This window comes from Girardinichthys multiradiatus, chromosome 2 (genome assembly GCF_021462225.1).
Source record: "Girardinichthys multiradiatus isolate DD_20200921_A chromosome 2, DD_fGirMul_XY1, whole genome shotgun sequence".
NCBI lineage: Eukaryota > Metazoa > Chordata > Actinopteri > Cyprinodontiformes > Goodeidae > Girardinichthys > Girardinichthys multiradiatus.
Window position 1 is genome coordinate 8,741,175 of NC_061795.1, and position 19,331 is coordinate 8,760,505.

Below are 19,331 nucleotides of genomic sequence, written 5' to 3' on the forward strand. Positions count from 1 at the left end.
CATTCGAGGAATCTTTCCTTGAAATCCCATGCTAGCTGTGGGAGATGGTAGCTTTATGTTTTGACCGTGTTTTGCTGGAAGAGTGACTAATGAACTTTTAAAAACCGATAACATCATGAGGAAAGAACATTATTTGGAAGTATTGAAGCAATATCTAAAACTTCTGCCTGGAAGTTAAAGCTTGGACACAATGTGTCTTCCAAATGAACAGCAACTTTCAGCATACCACCAAATTAGTTACAACGTGGCTTAAGGAAAAGTAAGTCTATGTTTTCGAGTGGCCATCACAAAGGCCAAATCCTGGTCCTATAGATTATCTTTGTGCACAAATACAAAAAATTATTGTGAGCCAGGCAGCCAACAAATCAGACCCAGTTACATCAGCTCTGTTGAGAGGAATGGTCCAAAATTCCAGCAGTTGTGAAATGCTTGTGAAAAGCATACTGAAACATTTGACCTAATTTGTGCAGTTTAAAAGGTAATTCTACCAATCACAGAAGAAATATATGTCCTTCTGAAACGTCTGAATTTGAAGAAAGTAAAAAGCTATCTCAGTATTTTGGCATTTAGAAAATAGAAATAAGTTTGGTAATCCTAACTGACCTAAAACAGGAAAAGTTTAATCTGTCAGATAGTAAGAACAATTAGGTGTTGTTTTTAATACAGTGGGTATAGATAACAAATTTTGGTAAAATAACAAATGAAATTTAACAAACATAAACAAAAACATAAATATACCAATGGTTACATAAGTCTTCTGCCCGGTAAAGGAGACGACATTGCTTCATCCTTCATGGAGAGAGGCACCAGGCTTTTTTAGGAAATCTTCTACAAGATCAACGAAAAGAAAAGCCCCCCTTTAGGTTTCCTCCATTTTTTACAAGTCAGCTACTCAAGCCGGTTGCATCCCATCACAATATGTGCTGCACACACCTTTACAGCTGTTCTACATCTCTTTGTCACTACCTCTGTTGCTATTCAAGAGGCATAACAATGATGGGTTAACTGCAAACCCCTTGGTTCTTACCAAGCTCATATTAGGAAGGCCTCTCAGCACTGGGTTTAAGGTTTCTTGTGAAAAGGGCAAGTGTGATGCCAGGTCATCTATCACAAGAACTAATTCTAAGTCTAGTTCACACTGATTAACTGAATTAATTAATATTTATGGTTCACTACAAATTCTTTGTTGTCTTCTAGACACAGCATTTCAGAAAAGGTTGGTAATTTGGTTCAAAATTGAAATGGCTAGAAAAGTAACATATTGTTGAAACCTGACATTGATATCTGCTAGCACAGCCCAAATTATTAGTGTGAATCTAAACTAATTAAGGATGGACTTGACAAGACCTTATCCAGACATCATCTGGCTACCTTAATCTATATTTCTTTAGTATAGTCTAACAACAAATCATCTCTGTGCCAGGTTCCATGACCTTACCCAATATCACACAAGCTGTAGGGTTATTATCTGCATGTCTCCAGGTTAAAGAAGTAATGAACAGTGTTTTCAGAATCAGACTCAGCAGCCAGCTAATTTGAAGTGATAAAACATCTACCTGCATTCTTCCCAACCCACCTCCAGTGTTTGACTTTTAGAGATCAAAAACTATATGGTTTCAAAATGGAAACCTAGAAAAGCAACACAGGTAAAGATATGCAGACTTTTTGGTATCTGAATTTTTTATTTAATTAGTTTGTTAACAAATGTGGTTGAAGGATGGATCCAGATTAAAGACTTCAGTGTTTTAGCGGATTGAAAAATGTATTGGAAATTGTATTTTTCCTTGAATAAAAATGATTTGACATCAAAGAGAAGATTTTGCAGCACATTGAAGAAGATAAGACTGAACAAACACATGGAGAAATAAGTAAAATATGCACATTTTATATCTTTCGACGTCAGAAGAGCAAATATTTCCACAATGTCCATTCAGTTTTTTTACACAACAAAACCTTAGTTCGATATTGGGTTGCAATAAATGATTCAATCTTTCTGGATGAAGTTTATTCAGTCTAAAATGTCCAACACCTAAACAACCTTAACTGATGTTCTCCGACTGAAAAAAAATCGTTCTGATGAGCTTTCAAAAGAATAAAGGCCTTTATCCGTCTTCTTTCAGGTTTTTACATATTTGGTTTATAAAGACATCAGTGGGGAAGTCATCAGGATTCTAAATAACAAGTCACCAATGGATTCTATCTCTGATAAATGTTGTAAAGCCTCTCAATTGCTATCTCCTGTTTGGTATTGAAGTAAATGACTTCTAAGATTAAATATTTGTGTCAAGGTAATGTAATGTGAAATGATGAAAAGGATAAAACCTACAACGTAAAAATAGTGGAAAATGTTTTTGAACTTACAATGACCTCACTGAACATAGACTGGAAATTTTAGAATAGGCAGATTTATTGCTTACAAATGGCCAAAAGCACAATTGTTACAATTAGGAGTAAATATCAAAGGACTTAATTTCATCTCCCCGGCTGTTTTGTACAGCTTATGTACGGGACCTCTGAGGCGTTCTCAGCAGATTCCCATGCATGTTCAAAGACAAAATGTGGCTCTACTCTAAACTCTTCCAGAGTAATCATCTCTTCTACAGCTACCCTGAAGAGGAAGCTCAGTGCAGCCTCTTGTATTCAACCTAATTCTGTCACTATTCACAGCTCATGACGATGAGATTTGCAACTTACAATGTTAAATTCAAAGTTTTTTCCTCAGCTATTTCTTCACCACAGTAGAGCAGTACCACATTTACACTAGCGGTCAAAGGTTTTGAAACGCCTTTCTCATTTAATAGTTTTCTTTAGGTTTATGACTGTCTACATTGTACATAGATTCTCAATGAAGGCATCAAAACAGTGAATGAACACATGCAATTATGTAGCAATCCAGAAACTGTAAAATAACTTTAAATGTTATATTTTAGAATCTTTAAAGTGGCCGGCCTGTAAATAATTAAATATTAACCTATGTCTCTCAATGAACGTCTGGGAAGTTCTTTCAAGACTATTTGGAAAACCATTTCAGGTGACCACCTCATGAAGCTCATGGAGAGGATGCCAAGAGATCAAACCAAAGAGTGGCTATTTAGTAAAAATCAAAAATATAAAAATGTTTAGTTATTTCACACTTTTTGTTTACTACATAATTCCATGTGTGTTCATTCACAGTTTTGTTGTCTCTGGTGAGAATCTACAATTTAAATAGTCATCAAAATAAAGAGACCCCTTAAGTGAGAAAGGTGTTCTAAGACGTTTGACCTGATTGGGACTTCCTCCCAACCTGAAGGAGGCACCTCCTTTGGCTATAACTCCACTGGATCTATCTAGTGGCAAACCAGTGTCTTTGCTGTATGTTCACGTGGGGATGGATCAGTGAAACGTCTTTTCCAGTTATGTTATTTCTTCTGACATTGTGTGATTTTATGTCTAATAGGTTTAGTATGTGCAGGTTTTTTTTTTTTTGATATATACTAGCTCTTACCCAAATCCTAAAATGTTTTGTTTTTCATTCATTGACATGAAAATGAAGAAATTTGCAAATTACTTATTTTTAATGTCATATGTAACTCACTGTGTTGTCCTCTTTTGTTTGTTTCATGTTCTCCCCTGCTTCTCACGTCCGTCTGTTGTACACAATATTGTTTGAATCCCAGACTGACATACAATGGGTAAGTCACTCCATTGTTTCATGGCCTTATCCCAAACTTATGAATGTCATGTCCTAAAATGTGGTTTTGAAATCTTATCTCACTTTAGTGAAGTGAATCATTCAAAATTAAATATATAAATACTGTTAATAATATATTTTTAATAAATATTCCTTAAAATAGATAAATGTCCCCATGAAAAAAAAAAAAATGAATAAAAAAATGTTCTAGTGTATTTTGTCATTTATTTATTTATTTACTTCAAGATTTATGTATGTATTTATTTATTTTATAATGTTGTTTTATTTTGTGACACTTGTTAAAGCCCCTCCTTGAACCCCCACCTTAATGTGGTGGGTGGTGGAAGGGTTTGAGTGCTTGAATGATCCTAGAGGCTATGATGTCTGGGGCTTAAATGCTACTGGTAGGGTCTCCCATGTCAAACAATCTCTGGGTGATGGGTCAGACAAAGAGCGCTTCAAGACGCCTTCATGAGAACCACAAAATCGAGGCACGTGACGTCGCCCGGTACGGCGGAGGCAGGGTCTCACCCTGGAGCCAGGCCTGGGGTCGGGACACATCGGAGAGTGCCTGGTGGACTGGTTGCTGCTCGTAGGTCCCAGCCGGGCCAAGCCCAAATGACAGAATAGAGGCCATCCCCCAGTGGGCCCACCACCTGCAGGGGGAACCATGAGGGACCAGGCAGCGGACGAAGGTGGAGACCTCAACGACCTGATCTCCGGATGCTTAGGCTCGCTCTAGAGACGTGGAATGTCACCTTGCTGGGGGGGAAGGAGCCTGAGCTTGTGTGGGAGGTCGAGAGATATTGACTAGAAATAGTCGGTCTCACCTCCATGCACAGCACGGGCTCTGGAACCCAGCTCCTTGAGAGAAGTTGGACTCTCTTCTATTCTGGAGTGGCCCGTGGGGAGAGGCAGTGGGCTGGAATAGGTTTGCTTGTTGCCCCCCGAGTTCAGCCATCTCTTGTTGGGGTTTACCCCGTTGGATGAGAGGGCCGCATCCCTGTGCCTGGAGACAGCCAGAGACAGGTCTCTGACTGTCATTTCGAGCGGTAGTGTGGAGTACCCTGCCCTCTTGGCGTCCATGTCGGGGTGCTGCATAGTGCCCCTCCCGGGGACTGGTTGAGGACTTCAATACCTATGTGGGAAACAACAGTGACACCTGGAGAGTCATGATTGGAAGGAATGGCCTCCCCAATCTGAATCCGAGTGGTGTTTCATTATTGGACTTCTGTGCTAGTCATGGATTGTCCATAAGAGTGTGCATCAGTGCACTTGGCACCAGGACACCCTAGGCAAGAGGCTGATGATCGACTTTGTTGTCGTGTCTTCAGGCCTTCGGCTGAGCTGTCCACTGATCACCACCTGGTGGTGAGTTTGATCCGCTGGAAGACGAGAAAGCCGGACAGACTTGGCAGGCCCAAGGGTCTGCTGGGAATGTCTGGCGGAGCCCTTGGCCAGGGATGTATTCAACTCCCACCTCTGGGAGAGCTTTGACCAGATTCCGGGGGAGATTGGAGACATAGAGTCTGAGTGGACCATGTACGCCGCATCTATTGTTGATGCTGCCGCCTGTAGCTGTGGCCGTAAGGTCTGCGGTGCCTGTCGCGGCAGCAATCCCCGAACCCGGTGGTGGACGACAGCAGTAAGGGATGCTGTCAAGCTGAAGAAGGAGTCCCATCGGCTATAGTTGGCTTGTGGGACTCCTGAGGCGGCTGATGAGAACCGTGAGGCCAAGCGTGCTGCGGCCCGGGCTGTAGCAGAGGCAAAAACTCGAGCCAGGGAGGAGTTTGGTGTGGCCATGAAGAAGAACTACCGGTTGCCCTCGAATCGATTCTGGTAAACCGTCCGGCGCCTCAGGAGGATCGATGCGGCTGCCGCAGTAATGGGGAGGCTGTGCCGGTCCGTTGTGGTGAAGAGAGAGCTGAGCTTAAAGGCGAAGCTCTCGATTTACCAGTCTGTACATTCCTACCCTCACCAATGGCCAGGAACTTTGGGTCATGACCAAAAGAACAAGATCCCAGATACAAGCGGCTGAAATGAGCTTCCTCTGCAGGGTGGCGGGGCACTCCCTTAGAGATAGGATGAGGAGTTTGGCCCTCCAGGAGGTGCTCAGAGTAGAGCGTTGCTCCTCCACATCAAGAGGAGCCAGTTGAGGTGGCTCGGACATCTATACCAGATGCCTCCTGGAGGTGTTCCAGGCATGTCCCAGCAGCAGGAGGAGGCCCAGGGAACGGCCCAAGAAACGCTGGAGGGACTATGTCTCTCTGCTGGCCTGGGAACGCCTTGGGCTCCCTCTCACTGAGAATTCTATATTATACATTTTCAGCTCAACTTAAAAATATAGTTTGCATAGTTCATGGCTAGAAATAGTGTTGTGGCAACATATTGCTTGTTCCTTTTTGGGAATAGTGGCCACTTTAACAACATGAACTTTGACCCGAGTTTATTGAAAAGTTGTTGATCATAAAGCTGAGTAATCTTTTAATCCTAACTGTATAATATTTGACATCCAGACAAGGATGAAAAGGAAAAACTAAAAGACTTGGGAGATTGTAGTCTCACAGACTGTCATATTATTTCATGCCCTTCTTTGTTATTGGCAAATTTTGGGCAGAATAATTGTGCCCCTGCAGTGACTGACCCTTCTATAATCTAAACTGAGTTTCTACTTTGCTGCAGTAAGTATATATTAGTTATTTTTACTGAGCTAAACGTTGCTCAGGAATGATAGCTGAATTCAAACTGCAAATAAAGAGAGAACAGTAGGCTTGGCAAAGTTAAAACTGTACCTAATATTAGACACAAGACTATATGAAAGCATGAAATACTAATAGAAGGATATATGGATTACAAACGTATTTTCCACCATAAACCAATGACAAAAGATGTGAAGGATGTGACATTCAGTATAGATATTATCCAAAAGCGGAGATGGACACACAATAAGCAGGAATAAGTGTTTTGGTGTACTTTACATTTGTTTAGTTTTGCATCCTTCCTAACCTGGTCATCGGTGTGCTCCTGGCTGGCCTTGTTCCTCTTCCAGCACAAACACACTCTGCAAACTTAAGTTAGGGTGTCTACGTGGTAAAGCGTTGATGCTGGTTCTCTTAATTTCCAAAGTTGATGCAAGTCATTTAAATACTTCATTATGCGGCCGGGTGTATAGATTACGTGAGTGAAGTACTGTGCACACAGTGTGAGTACATTGGAGTGTAGCTGGCATTGAACAAATGGGACCTAACAGAGCTTATCCCAGCCTTTAGCTGAGATTATTTGGGGTAGGAAGCATGTTATAGGTTGCCTGAAAAAGGAACCTTGTCTACTGATCCTGTTTGGAGTGTATGTCACTTTTTGTGTCATCAGCACACACAGAATGTCCTTTGCATTCGATATGACCTGTTTTTAACTGTCTGCTTTGTGATAATGAGATGTGGTGTCTCACTTAAACCTGCAGCATATGTGAGAACGTAATTAGGAATTTTAAAAAATGTCATTAAACCGGACATTAACAAAATTCTGATATTCTTTGGACCGTAAAAGTTATCCTGGAAAAAAAAATTGTGGGTCAAGTTGTGTTTTAATTGAGAAAGGAAGAAAAGAACATGACACTTAAAGAACAGCTCAGGGCAGTTCTTTGGCAGAAAGTTCGGGTGGACCTGGCCTCTGAATGTCACAGTGAATTGGATTTGGTGGATAAACTGACTCTTTTTCCGTCGCTGGTCAATAATATTATAAACTCTTTGGCATCGGCAAAGAGCATTTGGCAAATTTTTCAAAGGCGCAACACACATATTCAACTCTGCTGCTCAGCCCACAGACGAATATTGTTTACAAATGTTGCACCACTTAAGGGGGACTAAACCGGCTTTCTGGCATGAGATTTATTACCCAGAAGCAATGTTACAATGAAGAAACTAACACAATTTTCCTTACATTTTGTGCTAAGTTTAGGTTTATCTAAATTTCATCCGGCTACAAAGGATTCAACTTTAAATAGAATATGACCTGCTGACTCCCAAATAACATTCTAAGGGCTTTGAAGAAATTTTGGTTTAAACTAAATGCGAACTGTTGGTGTGTTGAGCTTCCTGCCACATTTAGACCAGATATTGTGGAGTTAAAGTTGCAGCAATAGCTCAACAAACCAAAAAAAATTATTTTATAAATAGCTTAATGTGCATCTCTGTTTTTGCGTTACATAGAGCAAAGATTAAACAAGTTCTTCTCCCAACACTTTCTTGTTGCTATAATGGAAAAGAGAATGTAGCTGTTTATTAAAACCAGAAGAAAAATACAAATTAACTAGAAAAAAACAGAAGTACATTGAAAGAAAACTTCCAGTTTACAGACTTGTGGATGAGCAGTGGAAGTTAAATTTGGCTGCAACCTCCTCAGATCTGCAGTTTGTCATCAATCTATGTGCTTTGTTGATTAAAATTTCTAATTTGGGTGCTCATTAGACGGCCAGTGAAAGGGCATTGTTGGCAAGAGACGAACTCCCCTGCTGCCGCAGCCATTCAGCACTCAGCCTTTTTTCTCTTCTTCCTTCAAGGGAAAATGTGTCATGAATATTTTTTCAGAGGGGCTGGGGATCGAGGCAAACAAGACATGAAATGGCGGATTAATTGAATCTTGTGTGAGCCTTTGGTCCTCGCAGCTAGACCGGTGCTTTGAAAGAATACAAGGCTGCTGTAGTTGTGCAGAGATGCAGTAAAAGTATCCTTCAGATTCCTTTTCTTTTCCTGTGTGGCTAGGAATTTGATTTAGCAGCAAAAGGCATCCTATTAGCTGCTTAACTCAGCAGTGTTACACTGTTGGGAAGGTTTTTAACACCTTGCCTAATTTTATGCTTGTGTGTGTGTGTGTGTGTGTGTGTTGTTTCCCCTCCGTCTCCACCACAAACTTGGATCTTCACCTCTGATATGCTGACACCCCAATAACCACAGCAACAGTACCACTCCAGGATTGATGTTCTGATAGATGACACATTCAAAGAAATGATTGTATCCCTCATATCAAAGGTACTTGATCTTGTGTTGCATTTTGCATTCCTTTTTTTAAATATATCTTTTTCTTCTCTTCTGTTTCTTTTATAAAAATGTCTATATCTCAATTTGTCAGACTATACTCAATTCTATAAAAATGTATATCTCTATTTGTTTTATTGAAAATTTACTCAGTTGTTATGGTTCTGCTTTTGATGTTTTGTTGGCAGTGAGTTTATGTATTTTCCCCATTTAAAAAAAAGGGAAAAATTCAAACTTTCTTGATTTATTCTGTTATTCAGTTTCCTTTCGTCATTAATGGAGTTTTTTTATTGAATCTTTTCTAAGTAAAATTTTACAACATTGGTCTGAACAAAATTGTATAAAAAAACACTGAAGTACGTTAAAATACAATATAAAAATTTGATAAGAGAATCTTATGATGCTCACCCATGAAACTGTTCTCAAATAGTATGTTTGTCTTCTGTCTGCAGTGTACTGTGGTTTTGGAAGGTGTCCTCTCCAAGCTGTCAAGATATGATGAAGGCACATTCTTCTCCTCCATCCTGTCCTTCACAGTGAGTAGCAGGGGTTTGTTTCCTCAAACTTGCTGTCTCCCCCCACAAAACAAAACAGCTACCACATATGTGGAGGTCCCTGTGAGTCAGTTGATCTGCCTGCTGTTTTAGTATTCGCCCTGTCTGTCATTTCATTGTGCTTCCATCCGCATTCTTGTAGCCAGAATGTTTGGTAGAAACAAACAGGCTGATGTCAAGGTGTTTAATATAGTGCCCTTTGAAGGTCTTGATCCGACTCCATCGTCACTTCTTTGTGTTTTATATTGTTTTGTATATTACTTGTAAGAGTCTAGACTGGATGACTTTTTCAGCAGACTGGCTCCTGTTTCATCCATTTTCAGCTCAGTTTCTGTCACTGATTATTTTAAAAGTTTGCTTTGGTTGTTTGTTTAAACCACTTGACTCTGGTTCAAGCATAAAAGGTCACTAAACTCGATGCATGGATTATTGTGTCTGTATATAACAGATAACTAAAGGTACATTTTAAGGAACCAGGGGCCATTATTAACCCATTGCACTTCCTTATTTATTTAGTAGGGTAGTCTCAAAAAAATTCCTGGTAGGGAGGTGGTACTTTTTTTTTTTTACCAGGTAGCTTTGTTGGGAACAAACATTCCCAGCGTCAGCAACACCAGTTTAAATAAAGCTTAGCTGTGCAAACCAACGGGAGTTCCTAACTGTTGTGTGAAGTGACCAGACTGTAAATACTTATGCACGTTGATAACAATGCATTTCTTCAGCTTACTCATTTTAAACTAATAGCTTGTGCATTATCATGTATCCAACAGTTCTTAAGAAATGCAAACTGAAAATATTTATAACCACAGCTGTAACATATTTGATGTGCAAGGCAGCCATGTCAGGCTTAGATGTTGAGCTGGTAAAGAACCTTTGATTTTCCAAGTCAAGATTTTACCCTCGGGTCTGTTCTATTCCAGTTAATGTTTACAAATTTGAACTCCAAAATTCCAGGTTTGAAGAACACAAGGAGGCTAATCATGGACTTAAACAGCAGTAACAGAGAAACCCCTTAGATGCTGTTCGACCACACTATGATATGAGCCTGTAGTCACACAACGTGTCTGAAAGATCCAGTGTGTAGCTGCTTTAAAAGCATTTCCAATCTAGCACCTATTAAGGATTTTATACGAAGACATATTTAATGTTGAGCAGTAAAAGATTTTTAAGGTGAAAACTCCCAGCCCAATAATAGAACTTATTTTGTAGTATTCTGAAAGAAGAATAATATTGTTTTTGAATAAAAGAGAATAAAGTTGTTATTGTACACATTATTCATATTTGGTTGCAGTACGTTACAAAGCAAGAATGAAAAAAAAGAAATCACATTTTAAATACAAGAAAAACTGAAGGAACAAGTAATAAAAATACACATAATAATGAATGATAATATTTTGTAGCTGTGACATAGTCATAATAAAAATGACACTGTCAGTATATTTTAAACAGTATTGTGTAAACATCGGATGTGGGAAAGTAGAGCATCAAGAGATTAAATCTCATCTGAAGAGCAGGAGAACAACCTGCACTGACTTTCATAATCCCTTACAACCCCGCACCCACCTTCCTCATAATGCTCTCTGGTTCCCATCTAGACTTCCTTCCCAAATGTCTCCTCCCATGAAATTATGGTGTAACACCTACCTTGGGCTGTTGGTCTTTTGTATGCAGGAAACCTGAAGCAGGTAAGCCTCTTTGAGAATAAAGAATGAGAGGTGAAGCCTCTGAGACCCCTCGCTGTGCTGAACCACCTCCTTTGTCACCAAAAGAACAAGCTGTCTACATTTTACTGTTTTTTTAACCCAAGAGTACACTATAATATATTCCTTCTTATTATAATTTTTTATTAAAAACCCCCATCATTTATTTTGATGTCACTAACATTTAACACCAGCTCTATATATTTTGCAGCTCAGAAGCAGTTTAACTCCAAAGTTGCATTAGTGTTTGGTAATAAAGACAATGTTTTTGCAAAGAAAAATATTCAGTTTCATTTTTTTATGCTTAACTTTCAGTGTAATGGTGGGATTTTGTCAGTTTTTGGTCAAACGTGGACATTATGATCCTAATCTGAATACAGATCCTGCAGAAATAATCTTATTTGGTCTGAAGATACCAACACTAGGTAACATTTCCACATAGGAATTTTCACAGAAAGATTCGAAGTTGATGAGATCCCTGTTGATGACTGGCTGAGTTTTAAAGAAACTATATACAGTGTAGAATAATAAAATTTAGGTTTGGCCAAGTTGGTGTGCCACATCCCAAAACTATTTAAAACCATGACCCCCATTATCAGTGTTTTTAAACTTTTTTGATCCCAAACCCTGATCTAACCAATCTGCAATCATTGTAGGTTTATCTTATTAAGCAACCATCAGTTTAGACATGGATGTACAGTACATTGGTGAATTGAGCGCTTTCTGTGAACGTTTAACATTGAACTGCACCTATTTCAACTCTTCAAGGATGACAGGTAGTGGAGGAGGCGTAGCGGCTGCTTGCAGGCAGAGCTACTTCTCCATATAGCTCACGCCAATCACATTGTATTCTAGCTTTGAGATGAATGTGTTCAAACTTGGATTTGTCCTTCCAGTGCTCTGTGTTGTTTTATGCAGTATAATAAGTACTTTCTTGTTGACTGCGGATATTTGGGAGGAATCTTGTCTAGATATGACCAGTTTGTAATATTTGGAGATTTTAACATCAATGGGTGCTTTCCCTGAAAGTGGATCTTGTTTTAACACTTGTTTTAATAATTTTTAATGCAGAGATTGGTGATGCCGCCTTCACATACCACATGTTTGTGTCATATTTGATATGCCGATCCTGGGTCTTCGGGTCAAACCCCTGGCTTCCATGCAGCGCTGTCGTGCCATTCACTCTTCCAATGCTGCTCATTTTTCTATAGCCTTTAGCTCAGCAATTATCTTTAGCGATTGTAGTCGTACTCATACTCGTCGTCTTCCACTTTATCCGGGACTGGGTTGCGGGGGCAGCAGACTCAGCAGAGACGCCCAGACGTCCCTCTCCCCAGACACCACTGCTCCTCCTGAAGCCGGGGTTCGACTATCGGCCCCTTCTTATGTAGGGGGACCACCACCCCAGTCTGCCAATACAAAGGCACTGTCCCCGTCCGCCACGCAATGTTGAAGAGGCGTGTCAACCATGACAGCCCCACAACATCCAAAGACTTGAGGTACTCAGGGCGGATCTCATCCAACCCCGAAGCCCTGCCACCACAGAGCTTTTTAACCACCTCGGTGATTTCAGCTTGGGTGATGAAAGAGTCCAACCCCGAGTCCCCAGCCTCTGTTTCCACCAGGGAATGCGTGATGGCAGGATTGAGGAGATCCTCGAAGTACTCCTTCCATCGGCCGATAATGTCCCCAGTCGAGGTCAGCAGCTCCCCACCCCCACTGTAAACAGTGTTGGCGAAGCACTGCTTCCCCCTCCTGAGGTGCCGGACGGTTTGCCAGAATGGCTTCGGGGCCAACCGATAGTCCTTCTCCATGGCCTCACCAAACTCCTCCCAGGTCCGAGTTTTTGCCTCTGCCACCACCCGGGCCGCGGCACGCTTGGCCCCACGGTATCCGTCAGCCACCTCAGGAGTCCCACAAGCCAACCACAGCCGATAGGACTCCTTCTTCAGCTTGACAGCGTCCCTTACTGCCGGTGTCCACCACCGGGTTCGGGGATTGCCGCCGCGACAGGCACCGCAGACCTTACGGCCGCAGCTACGGGCAGCCGCATTGACAAAAAATGCGGAGAACATGGTCCACTCGGACTCTATGTCTCCAACATCCCTCGGAATCTGGTCAAATCTCTCCCGGAGGCGAGAGTTGAATACATCCCTGGCCAAGGGGTCCGCCAGACGTTCCCAGCAGACCCTCACTATGCGCTTGGGCCTGCCAAGTCTGTCCGGCTTTCTCCTCCTCCAGCGGATCCAACTCACCACCGGGTGGTGATCAGTGGACAGCTCAGCCCCTCTCTTCACCCGAGTGTCCAAAACATGCGGCCGAAGGTCTGATGATATGACAACAAAGTCGATCATTGACCTCCTGCCTAGGGTATCCTGGTGCCAAGTGCACTGATGGACACCCTTATGTTTGAACATGGTGTTCATTATGGACAATCCGTGACTAGCACAGAAGTCCAATAACAAAACACCGCTCGGATTCAGATCGGGGAGGCCATTCCTCCCGATCACGCCTCTCCAGGTGTCACTGTCGTTTCCCACGTGGGCGTTGAAGTCCCCCAACAGAATAACGGAGTCCCCAGGAGGGGCACTATCCAGCACCCCCGACAGGGACGCCACGAAGGCTGGGTACTCCGCACTACCACTCGGCCCGTAGGCTGAAATGATAGTCCGAGACCTCTCCCCAACCCGAAGGCACAGGGATGCGACCCTCTCATCCACTGGGGTAAACCCCAACACGAGATGGCTGAGCTGGGGGGCGACAAGCAAACCCACCCCAGCCCGCTGCCTCTCCCCGTTGCCCGCTCCAGAGTAGAAGAGAGTCCAGCCCCTCTCGAGGAGATGGGTTCCAGAGCCTACGTTGTGCGTGGAGGCGAGCCTGACTATTTCTAGTCGATATCTCTCGACCTCCCGCACCAGCTCAGGCTCCTTGCCACCCAGCGAGGTGACATTCCACGTCCCTAGAGCCAGCCTAAGCATCCGGGGATCGGGCCGCCGAGGTCTCCACCTTCGTCCGCCGCCCAATCCTCTTTGCACCGGTCCCTCACTGTTCCCCAGCCGGGTCCTGTGAGGAGCAACCCAGCCACCAGGCACACTCCGACGAGTCCCGACCCCAGGCCTGGCTCCAGGGTGGGACCCCGGCTCCGCCGTACCGGGCGATTTTGTAGTCGTCATGAGGGGTTCTTGAACCGCTCTTTGTCTGACCCGTCACCTAGAGCCTCTTTGCCATGGGAGACCCTACCAGGGGCATTTAAGTCCCAGACAACATAGCCTCTAGGATCATTCGAGCACTCAAACCCCTCCACCACATTAAGGTGGCGGTTCAAGGAGGGGGTGGGTCTCTATTGTGGGTCTCTATTCAGATGTTGAGGCTCTGTCCTCTCGCTTTAGCTCAATCTATCAGACTGTATTAGTTGCTGTGGCTTCACTAAAGATCAGACCATTAGCCCTGGATAAACAAAGCCACAAGTGGTGGCAGGCGCGGGTGCAGAAGAGCTGAACAAAGATGGATTAAAGACATCTTACAGGTGTCTCTAATCACTAAGGGATAGCAGGTGTTTTTATCAGAGAGCAGGGACAGCTGCAAAAACCAAGTATTTTTCTAATATTCTTAACTCCATCTATCAGAATTCTTGTGTCTCTAGCTGACCTGGAGAACTCCATTAAAGCGGGTAGACATTTTTTGAGCTTTTTCATTCATAGGGTTGGAAGCATTAGGGCTCTAATTAGCCCTCCTTCTTGTGACTTCTTCTATGCCACATGCTCTGCTGCCTTTAACCAGTTTGAGGTGGCCCCTTTGGCCTTTCTGAAAAAGATCATTGATCAGATGAAGCTTGCTGGGTCTTTAAATGATCTGATCCCACCGTGTCTTTTAAAGAGATTTTTACCCCCTTGTCTTTTTTTTATTCTTAACATTGTAAATAGCCGTTTGGCAAATAGACATGTACCTGTGAGCTTTAAACATGCAGTGGTGACACCACTGATTAAAAAACCTGGCATGGAGCCGACTGTGCTTTCTCATAGTAGACCAATCTCCAAGCTCGCTTTCATGTCCAAGATCCTGGAGATGCTTGTCTATTGCAAGCTGAGCTAACACTCAAATAAGCGCAACGTTCTTGAGGTGTTTTACTCTGGCTTTAAAATCCCTCACATTACTGCGTTGGCATTGTTGAGGTTTTTTTTATTTATCCCGAAATTGTTTGGTTGCCCGAAAATTGATTTGTAATATTGTTTAATTAGCCATCAATATGTTAATAAATAGTATTTGAGAAATATTATTTGTTGAATTATAAACCTATAATCTTTTGCACAATTGATCTAAATCTTATTTTAACTATCCATCCCATGGAGTAATTGTCTACAAATATGGTGGAGAGGAACCTCTATGGACTCAAGATTGGTCTAGCATTAGCTGTTTTGGTTAAGAAACAAAACAAATGCTTCTTTACCAACCCTTTTAGTTTCACGTGCTTGAAATACCATTTACACAAAGATTAAAATGTATATGAGCACCAGCAGTGTGCTATGGCCACTCATTAGAATCACTCAGGTTTGACGTAACTTTAAAACAAAACACAGAACAAATAAACTATCCTGCTGGCTTAGAGATCTGTTCACATTAGCTCACTGGGTAACCGTTTTACCACCACAAACAAAGCAAAACACCATGAAATGGACAATATTTAGATTAATTTTATTCGCCCAAACACTACCTCATACATGAACCGTTCTGAAGAACAGGAGATCCAAAGGGTGTCGAGTTGAGTAGCGAAGGTGAACAAAGAACTGTGGCTGCTGTGCTCAGTAGCAGGTATAAAGGGGTTGATATTTTCTGCTACCTAGCGTAGCACACAGAAAGGCGTACGATGCTGGCTGTTCCTATGCTGTCATCGTTCAGGCGTGGGCACAACCACTCCACTCAATGTGATTAGAGACACTGTCCCTTCTGGGAACTCTCTGGCTCAAGCTTGTCTTAATTCCCCTTTTTCATGAACGCTGCATTCACTAACAGCAAATTAGTAATTAACTTTTGTTTTCGTCAATCAGCGGGTACTCAAACACCAGATTTTACTCGACTTTGGATTCTTCGTAGAAATACAGTCTTATACTCGCCAGCAAGTTTCAGAATCTTGTGCCTCCTCACTGTTGCGGCGAGCTTCCGCCGGTGCGGGCAAAGAAAACAAGGTGTGCTGGGAGAATGGTTTTGTTAGTGGCTGCAAGACATCATGGCGATTCCAGGTAGAAAGTGAAGAGAAATGCAGGGCAAGCAGGTGAGGTTGATCAGGTGGATATGAGAAAAAGCTAAGATAAATGTAGTGAGAGAGCTGAGGGAGAGAAGAGTAATGAGCAGAATAAGACAAAGGGGAACACAGGAAATGGGGGTAAAATCATCCAATTCCAGTCATCACCAGGCTGATTATTCAGTTCGTCTCTGATGTATTGTAATCTATAATCTATTCTCTGTTGTAAAATACATTTAATTCTGATAAAAACTTGCACCTGGCTAAGTAAAAGCTTTAGAATTAAAAGTACTGACAACAGATATCATTTTAAACTAAGGAAACTTCAGGAAAGAATGCAAGGTTTCAGCATAGCGAGCTACTTACCTGTGTTCCATAGACCTGCATTCAGACCCTGTTGGAAGAAGTGGACTCCTCCAAGTGTCACAGTTTAATTCACATCCTGCAAGTCAGTAAATGATTTGTCAGTTTTAGCTTGCATCGTTATTCATATACCTACAATGAATGTTACTTCATTGCATTGTAGAACAAGAAGAGCAGTTTTAAATTACAAAGCTGCCAACCTGCAGTGACCTGTAAACATGAACATATTCACCTGGCAGAAATTAAATAAGGCAGACGAGGTAACTGTGCATGTGGTGTTATGCAATTACCAGGTATTTTCACCACTCTCATCTTCTGCAAACTAGTCATTATCAAAAGGGCTCTTCCTCCTCCTGCCACTTCACTGCTTTATCCCTCCCTCTCTTTATTGAACAGGAATGTTTGTGCATGGAGTTTCTTTGTATGTCAAATGTTGATGAGTGCCTGGGTATCCTTTATCCGGACACAGAGGAGATTACTAGTATTTAGCTTTAGTTGAAAAACACACAAACCAGACAAAACAAGCTAAGAGAGCACAGAGGTGTAAACTGTGCACTGAAAAAATATCTTAATTATTTAATTATTGTTCAGAATTGCAGCCAATTTAATTTATTCAAACATTTCATTGACTAATGAACTCATAGCTTCACCACTAAGTGTGTCAGTGTGGGAAGACATGAGCATCCACATTGATGTGTGTAGCTTAAGCTCTGACAGGCAATTCAATTTATTTTTGTTTACATCAAAAGTCATCAGAGACCATGCTACGAAAACGGCTAACAGGTCTAACTTAAATTCAATTACTTGCAACGGAATTCATTCCATCCGCTGGAGGATAAAGTCTGTTTTTTGATGCATGTAATGGAAGCTGAAGTTGCTTGATAATGACCTTCAGGTCATTATTCATTGTTGGGTCTGGTGTCTCATCTTCCTCTTGACAATACTCCATAAATTCTCTGTGGGGTTCAGGTCAGGCCAGTTTGTTGGCCAATCAAGCACAGTAACACCATGGTCATTAAACCAGCTTTCAGTGCCTTTTGTGGTGTGGGTGTTACGATCTCCTAAACACCAAATACGTTATCTTCCACGAGGTGTAACGCAAAGTAAAAAAAAAAAACAAATTAACCACCGTCAGTAGGAATGTCAGTAGGAAACAAGTTTTCATTTTAAAATTATGGCAAACCAACCAGTTAAATGACAAAAAATTACAATCACATAGAAAACAGCAAATAAAATAAATAAATAAAATAATGGGCAGCTCTATCTGCAAGAATACAAAAAGGTACAATGGCTGAGCTCCTTGTCTAACCATAAGATAGGAGAAAAGGGGTCAGGAACAAAAGTGGCAAGGAAAACCGGTACCATCTTCCACTATGAACCAATACACTTGCCTTTTAAATGTACACATTTAAATAGTTAGGGCTAACAAAGTTTTTATCAAACAAGCCAAGGTCAAACATTTTCACTAGACACCTGACAAAGAGGCAAGATGCTCAGACTAAATCACAGCCACCCTTAATGAAAGGTGAGCTGAGTTTAAATAGCAGGGTCTCTTCTGTGATTGGAGGAGCAGGAGATCAACAGTCCAATCAGGTTCCAGAAGGATGTCCATCAGGAGGAGTTAGGAAAACTCAGCCAATCCCAGGCCTGTAGCTGCACAGCCTGTTCAGCAAATCCTCAACCTGCAATCGCAGTCTTATGCAAATCAAATGGCCTCAGGCTGTAACTGCAACAAACATAGACAGATAGGACAGGAATATGTAGATATACTGTTATTTTCACACTCAGTGTCAGATGTCAGCACAAGATCCAGAGTATGAAGACAAACTGTTGTAGGTCTACAGATGTTTTAAGCAAAGCCAATAGAATCCAAGATAGCATTAAGGCTACATTTAGGCTTGTACTTTCAGTGTCAACGTGAATGTTAAAAATCCCCCACTATAATGACCTTATTAGTAGTTATTTATTATTTTCATGATTTACTCCTTTTAGGTTGGTTTTAAATCTGTTTAATTTTGGCCTTGGGAATGACACTGTCTCAATGGGGTAATGGGTAGGGAATGATACAGAAGCTGCAGAGAGGTGTGTTGAACTACCACTCTGCTTCCTGTTCTGGATCCTGGGTTGTCATATGTTATTTAATAACTCCAGCAGTGGTCAAAGCTTTATTGTAGCCTAATATCAATAAAACTAAAGCTTTTGGTATAATGTATAATTATAGTATGGGTTCAGTTAACTGACTGACTCACTAGCTCCTAACTAAGACTGATCAAGCAAAAATACATAAAAAATGTAAAAATACATCATTAGCTTCAACTTGCCACTAATTTCAGGTCTCTGGTTCTATAATTTCATTTTAAATTATAATTGAATGAATTTCCATTTTGTTTGGTGGTTGCAGCTCTGGATAACTATATAAAAATAAGAGAACATTAAAAAGTTGTATTTCTTGACTATTTTCCATATGTTGTTTTGGAGTGCTTTTGGCATGAGTTGGATTAGGCCACCATGATGTCATGTCTTGGTTCAACCACCATTCAAACATAGTTTTAGTGTTAAAACCATCTGCATTTACAGTGACATTGTGCATGACCATATGACTAGAAAGATGCTGTTGGTGGTTAAGTTTAAAGACAGGGCACACCCCCAGCCAACACACACTCTCACCATGTGCTGCGTAAAGCTGTGTTGGCAGGTTTCTCCATTTCCTGTGCATTGCTGCACTTTTAAAGAATTTGTCTCATCCCTGCTGAGTGTGCAAGTCATTGT

At 41.6% G+C, this 19,331-nt stretch overlaps 1 protein-coding gene across 1 annotated transcript in view; it reads left to right on the top strand.

The window, feature by feature from the left end:
- cadps2 (Ca++-dependent secretion activator 2) overlaps window positions 1-19,331 on the top strand; it is a 347,960-nt gene that overhangs the window by 300,060 nt on the left and 28,569 nt on the right. The window contains exons 25-27 of the mRNA XM_047345888.1: window positions 3,660-3,674; window positions 8,626-8,700; window positions 9,159-9,242. Coding sequence (XP_047201844.1) covers window positions 3,660-3,674; window positions 8,626-8,700; window positions 9,159-9,242 — 174 coding nt within the window. The remainder of the gene's footprint in view (window positions 1-3,659; window positions 3,675-8,625; window positions 8,701-9,158; window positions 9,243-19,331) is intronic.